At 61.9% G+C, this 6,920-nt stretch overlaps 1 protein-coding gene across 1 annotated transcript in view; it reads right to left on the bottom strand.

Moving 5' to 3' along the window:
• LOC103824794 (homeobox protein EMX1) overlaps positions 1-6,920 on the bottom strand; it is a 169,838-nt gene that overhangs the window by 160,856 nt on the left and 2,062 nt on the right. Inside the window, exons 2-3 of the mRNA XM_050974089.1 lie at positions 6,258-6,619; positions 4,352-4,536 (exon numbers count right to left, since the gene is read on the bottom strand). Of these exons, the coding sequence (XP_050830046.1) occupies positions 4,352-4,536; positions 6,258-6,615 (543 nt within the window). The 5' untranslated portion in view covers positions 6,616-6,619. The remainder of the gene's footprint in view (positions 1-4,351; positions 4,537-6,257; positions 6,620-6,920) is intronic.

Genomic DNA, 6,920 nt, shown 5'->3' with positions numbered 1-6,920 from the left:
CGAGCCCCGGGAGGAATCGCTCCAAAGCCCCGAGCCCGGGATTTCATCCCTTCCCCAATTAACCCTTCTCATGCCGGGTGTTTGTGCATGCCGGGTCCCCGCGCCGCCGCTCCCGGGGCTGGCTCTGTCCCCCGGGGTCACCTCCCGCCCCGAGCTCCTGCTGCGGGACAGGGACAGGGACAGGAACGGTCCCGGGCTGGCTCCTGCATCCTTGTCCTGTCCCCAAGCCCGGCTCCCGTCCGTGTTTCCCTGCACATTCCCGGCTGTGTCGTGCCCTGAGGGACATCCGGTGGCACCTGGGGAATCAGCACTGGCCCCAAGGTGACATTGCCATCACCACTCGGGGACAATTAAAATCCCTGTGGAGCTTCCCCAGGCGGTGACACAAAGTGTGAGGGCACTGGGGGGGTGTGGATGGGGACAGGGAGGGAGCAGCCCCGCTGTCACAGGGTGACACCGCCTGTGCCGCGTAGTCACCCAAAGTGCCACCACCCCCAGTGCCAGCGCTGCACCTCCACCTGTTCCTGAGGGGACTTATCCCTTAAAAACCCCCCAGAATTTCTCTGGTTTGTTTTTGGGGACAGTTCTCAGGGCAGGGGACAACTGCCAGCCCTGGGCCTCGCACGGGGCCGCTCTGCAGCTCTATCGGGGCATCTTTCTCCTCCCGTGATTCCCAGGCATTCGCTCCGTTAATTATTAATTATTAATTACAGCCAGCCCCGAGCCCCTGGCCAGGGCTGCTCCATCCCTGCAGGGACAGCTCCAGGAGGGGACACCAGGACATGCAGGGACTCCATGGTCACCCCAAAACCAGGAGGGAACACTGGGACACACAGTGACTCCACAAAAATCCCAAAGCTGTGAGGGGACAGGAGCACACACAGGGGCTCTGTCACCACCCCAAAGCTGTGAGGGGACACGGAGACACACAGGGGCTCTGTCACCACCCCAAAGCTGTGAGGGGACACGGGGACACACAGTGACTCCATAACCACCCCAAAACCAGGAAGGGACACACGGGGACACACAGTGACTCCATAACCACCCCAAAACCAGGAGGGGACACGGGGACACACAGGGGCTCTGTCACCACCCCAAAGCTGTGAGGGGACACACGGGGACACACAGGGGCTCTGTCACCACCCCAAAACCAGGAGGGACACGGGGACACACAGGGCTCCATAACCACCCCAAAGCTGTGAGGGGACACGGGGACACACAGGGGCTCTGTCACCACCCCAGAGCTGTGAGGGGACACGGAGACACACAGGGGCTCTGTCACCACCCCAAAGCTGTGAGGGGACACGGAGACACACAGGGGCTCTGTCACCACCCCAAAGCTGTGAGGGGACACGGGGACACACAGGGGCTCTGTCACCACCCCAAAGCTGTGAGGGGACACGGGGACACACAGTGACTCCATAACCACCCCAAGCAGCCAGGGAGAGGCCTCTGCTTAGGGAATGCAGGTTTGAGACCCCAAGTGGGGTTTGCCCCAGGAGCTGCCAGGGCTGGAGCAGCTCTGCTGGGAATTCTGGGCTCCGTCGTGCCAGAGGAATCCAGGGAAGCGCCTTCCCAGCCCAGGCTGCTCCCATGGCAGGGGAAGTGCCCTGGTGCCACCAGTGCTGGGCACAGAAAGCCATGCCCAACCCGACAGGACACAGCACGGTGCCCCCAGCTCGTCCCGTTCCCAGCACACATCTCAGATCCCAGCCTGGCACACAGCCCTGGGGCACCGCAGGGACTGGGTACTTTGGGATCAGTCCCTGCTGATCCCCCAGCACCGCAGAGGACTGGGATCAGTCCCTGCTGATCCCAAAGTACCCACAGGGCATGGGGCCCTGCTGATCCCAGAGCACCACAGGGACTGGGATCCCTGCTGATCCCCCAGCACCGCAGGGACTGGGATCCCTGCTGATCCCAAAGTACCCACAGGGCATGGGATCCTTGCTGATCCTGGTGCCACCACAGTGCCCAGGATCCCTGCTGATCCCAGTGCCCCCACCCAGCCCAGACCCCCCACACCCCGCAGCTCGATGTCACCTGTGTCACAGCCCCGTGTCCCCATCACAGCCAGAGGGCTCCCCTTGCTCAGAGCATCCCAGATTCCCTTCAGAGCCCTCCCTGCCCCTTCCCCACCCTGATCCCACTTTGGGATTCCCCTCAGGGCTCTGAGCTGCACTGGGTTCCCCCAGGCCCTTTGATTTTGCTGTTGTTCCAGTCTTACCCCAAATTAAGGCAGCTCCTCGGCAGGAGAGCGGCTGGGAAGGGGTTAAACACCTGCACCATCCCCAGCCCATATCCCAAGGCATTTCCCGATGCTGGGCAGGACCTGAACCCTTCTCATCTTCCGGGGCTGCTCCAGGTGCTGCTCCCAGCCCGGGGGACCCGGAGCTGGCACAGCCCGGAGGGCAAAATTCCATTTTCCAGAGGGAAAAGCGCTGGGAAATAGGGCCAGGCACAGCCACGAGCTGAAACCCCTCTGGGAATTGTTAAATCCGCGAAAAACTGGTAAACCCCCCCAAACGGTGGGTTTGGGTCTGGGGCCCCAGGTGAAAACACACCTGTGTCACGCTGGGATGGGTGTCGTAGATAAAGCAGGCTGGTTTTCCATAGGAATTTGATTCCAAGCAGGATTTATCACCGAATATTTAATTAACAATAAAAATAATAAGAATAGTAATAATATGCTGGGTTTGGCACAGCCACCAGCCCCTGGCTGTCCCACTCCTCCAATCCCAATGCCCGGGTGTCCCCAAACCCTTGGCACACCGGGATTATTTCCCTCAAGGTAATGAAAACAGATTTTTTTTTTTTTTAATATTTTTCTAAAGCCACGAAACAGAAAGGAAGAACGTTTCGGTGCAGCCTGGATCCCTGGGGCCGCGGGAAGGACGGAGCCTTTCCCGGCCCCGCCGCTGCCTCCCGCGCTCCCCGCGCTCCCTCCCCGCCAGCAGCAGCAGCTTCCCAAAATCCCGGAGACACCACACACCGAACAGCCTGCAGCCCCGAGAAACGAAAATTTAAAACATCTCCGTGGCCTCTTTGCGCTCTGAAACCTCCCTGGGATTGGGGCCGGGAGCCGCCGCTGCGCTTCCCCAGTAAATGGCATTACTGCATTTTGGCTCCGGGCAGCGCTGGAAAAGGCCAGGCAATGGCTAAGCTCCCCCTGGGGCATCCCGCAGCTGCCCTTTCCACCCCGACAAGTTCCTGGCTGTTCTTTGACCTTTGGGTTTTGTCCTTTTTTTCCCTTTTTTCCCCATTCCGGCCCGGGGAGGTGACGGCAGCGGAGGGAAGGGCCCCGAGCCGGTGCCGGCACTGAGCCCCGCGAGCCGCGGGCTGGGGCAGCATCGCCCTCGGGACCCAAACACCCTGGGGATGTGGGGGGCTCTGTCCCTGCTTCCAGACACCCACAGCTGCTCCTTCCTGCCGGCCCCGTGCCGGTGACATTTTCCTCCCAGGAACTTCCAGCTCCCAGGGACGCGTCTGGAGGTTTTGTTTGGCAGAGCCTGGGCAAGGATGAGCCAGGCGGGTACTGGGAACACCCACGGCTCCAGCTTTATTTCCCAACTAAATTTAAGCTTAAATTTCAATCAGTTCAGCACACAGGCCTCACCACCTCACCGGAATTTAGGGAAAACTTTCTCCCTTCCCTCAGCTGCTGAATATCCTGGGAAATAAAACTCCTTCCCCTGGAGCATTTGGGAACAGCCGCTCAGCAGGGCTCGGACACACAGGGATGCTCAGCCCCAGCTCCCGCATTTCCCCCAGCTCTGTACACTTTTCCTTCACCCTCGTGCTTCTCCTGGGTCTCCTTACATCGAAATTCCTGTGAAATGTCTGTTCTGATCCCAGAAATTCTCATCCGAAACCAGCGCCCTTCGGCAGCACCGTCTCACACCCATCCTGAATTGCGGGTGTTGGTGCACAGACCCGGAGCTGCTCGGCTCAGCCACGGGTTTCCAGCTTTCCGGGGAAGCCTTCAGGCTGCTGCTCCTTTCCTGACTGGATTTTTAAACCCATAAATTGCTCCCAGGGAAAACACCCCAAGCCAGCGAGGAACACCACCGGAAAAGCGCTCCGGAGAGAGCGGGACAGCGCCGGAGCCGCATTCCCGGCCCCAAACCTGCCACAGCTCCTGGAACCCCAAAAGCTGCCTCACAAAAACCCCAAACCCACCCCGAGGAGCCCCAAAACACCTGCAGGCTCTGGGGGTCCTGGGAAGTCCCAGCTGGGATTTGACAGGAGAGCGCCGTGCGGGTCTGGGGCCGCTGCTGGGACACGGTGGGACACGGAGGGACACGGAGGGACACGGCGGGACACGGCGGGACAGACAGCCAGGTGGCAGTACCTGTGTCTCGGAGAGGCTGAGGCTGCTGGCCAGCTGCTTGCGCTCGGCGCCCACCACGTAGTGATTCTTCTCGAAGGCTCTTTCCAGGCGCAGCAGCTGCGACGGGGAAAAGGCCGTGCGGATGCGCTTGGGCTTGCGGGCGAAGGGGCCGTGCAGCAGGAGGCTCTCCTGGGACACCTCGCTCCCTGCGGGCACACACCGAGCTCAGCGCGGCCCCGCAGCCCCGGCCCCCCTCGGCACGGCGCTGCTGGGGTCGCTTCCAGGCCCTGAGACGCGGCAAGGGCACAAAAAGGGGAATTGCGGGGTTTTGGGAGATTTCCCCACCCTGAAATCGAGGGTTTTGTGCCACGCTCTGGATCCTCTCAGCCCCACGGTGGGGTTGGAGATGGGGCCAAAGGGAGGGCAGGGAGAGAGAGAGAGAAAGAAATAAAGAGAGGGAGAAGGGATGGACGGGGAGAGCAGCAGGAAGAGGAAAGAGAGGAAGAGAAGGGGGGAGGCAGAGAAAAAACTGAGACAGAAAAATTATAAAATAGGAGGAAGACTGAGAAAGTGACAGGAAAAAATAGAGAAGTAAAACTAAGGAAGAAAAAAGTAGAGGGAAGAAAGAAAGAGGGAAGGGGACAAGGAAAGGGAGGAGAAAGTGGGAAAGCAATTTAAAAAGAGGGAAAGAAAAAGAAATAAAAAAGAAGGAAAAGATAGTGAAAGAAAAAGAAAGAAAGAGAAGAAGTGGGAAAGCAAAAAAAAAAGAAGGAAAGAAGCAAAGAATAACGAACAAGAGAAGGAAATCTGTAAAGCAAGCGAGCGAAACAAGGTAGAAAGAAACGAAAGCAAGGGAAGAAACAGAAAATTCAAGGCGGAGAGAGAAGGCAGGAGAGAGGGACGGCTCGGGAGAGCGGCGGGCCGGGCTCGGGGGCTGGGGGGGAGCCGGAGCCCCGCGCGGCCCCGGCCGGAGCCGCTCCCGGGGCCGAGGGGGCCGGGCCGGTGCCCCCGGGCGCCGCCGGCAGCGGCCGCAATCCCCGGCGGAGCCCCGGGGACGAGCGAGGGGTTGGTGCCGAGCAGATAAAACTAATCCGGGCTGCGGGACCCCCCGGCACCGCGGCGGGACAGAAGGGACGGCGGTGGAGGGGAAACGGAGAGGCACAGAAAGAGAAAAAATAAACAAAACGCAGGAAAAAAAAAAAAAAAAAAGAGAGAAAGAAAAAACATGGGAAAAAAGGAAAGAAAAGGACGCAGCTACAGAAAGGAAAAGGAAAAGAAAGAGGATCGGAAGGAACGGAGAGAAAGAAAATAAAGATAAAAGAAATAGAGACAGAATCGAAAAATTAAGAGAAAGAAAGAATGAACGAAAGGAAGAAAGAACGAAAGAAGCAAAACAAGAAAGTGAGGAAAAGAAAGAGAAGAAGGAAATAAAGAGAAGAAAAGGCATCGAGAGAAAATCTACAGAACCAAAGAACATCTCTCTGCGCAGCCGAGATCCACCGCACCGAAATCCTTCCCTTCGCTCCCGGGAAGGAGAAAACCAAATTCCCGGCTCGGCTGCGCACGGAGGCGGCGGCGCCGGTCCCGTCCCCGGAGCTCCGCGGTGCTCGGCCGGGACTCTGCGGGGCTGCGGGAGCGCTCCGCGGCTCTGCCCGGCCACGGCCACGGCCCCGGGACTGCGGGAGCGCTCCGGCCGCGGCTGTGAAAGGCACCGGCACCGGGGGAGCGGAGGCACCGGGCGTGCGGAGACGCCGGGTGCTCGGAGACACCGGCCCCGGTACGGAGCGCCCGGAGCCCCGGCCGTGCGTGCGGGCACGGCAGCAACAGGTCCTGCCGAGCAGCCGGGCCCCCAGAGCCCCGGGAGGAGCCCCGCAGCCCCCGGGGCCCCGGCAGCGCTCGGCCCGCGCCCCCCGCGGCCCCCGCTCACCTTGGAAGCGGTGGCCGAAGAAGCGGTTCCGCAGCACCCAGGGGTAAAAGTTGAGCGGGTCGCGGTGCTGCGGCCCGAAGAAGGGGTGCGGGTGCGGCAGGGCCGAGCCCCCCAGCTGGGGGGGCCCGACGGGCAGCGCCGGGTGCCCCACGGCCTCGGGGAAGACGAGCTCGGCGCTGCCGTACAGGGCCCGGCCGGCGGCTCCTTGGAAGCCGGGGGCGAAGGCGGCGGCGTCGGCGGCGGCGGGGCCGGGGTAGGCGAGGGCGGCGGGGCGCGGGGGGTCCTCGGGGCCCAGGGGGGTGTCCTTGCCCACCAGGGACTCGATGGTGAAGCAGCGCTTCGCGGACGGCTGGAACATGGTGTGAGCCGGGAGCGGGGGGGGGGGCCGGAGCGGGGCCGGTCCTGCGGGTGCGCGCGTGTGTGCGGTGTGTGTGTGTGTGCGTGTGCAAGAAACCTCCCCCTGGGCACGGCACACACACGCGGACCCGCGGCCCGCACCCCTCCCTCCCTCCGCCCCCGCCCCGCCGCCCACCCGCGGGCGCCCACGCAGCCCCGAGCCCCGGGCGGCCGCTCCAGAGGCGGGCGGTACCTGCGGGGCCGGCCGGGGGCGGCCGCACCTGAGCCCCGCGCCGAGAGGGGAGGCCCGCGGAGGCAGGGCCGGGA

Source organism: Serinus canaria, chromosome 4 (genome assembly GCF_022539315.1).
Source record: "Serinus canaria isolate serCan28SL12 chromosome 4, serCan2020, whole genome shotgun sequence".
NCBI classification, from domain to species: Eukaryota; Metazoa; Chordata; class Aves; order Passeriformes; family Fringillidae; genus Serinus; species Serinus canaria.
The sequence above is the reverse complement of the archived record's forward strand: the minus strand, read 5'-3'. Positions and strand labels throughout refer to the sequence as shown.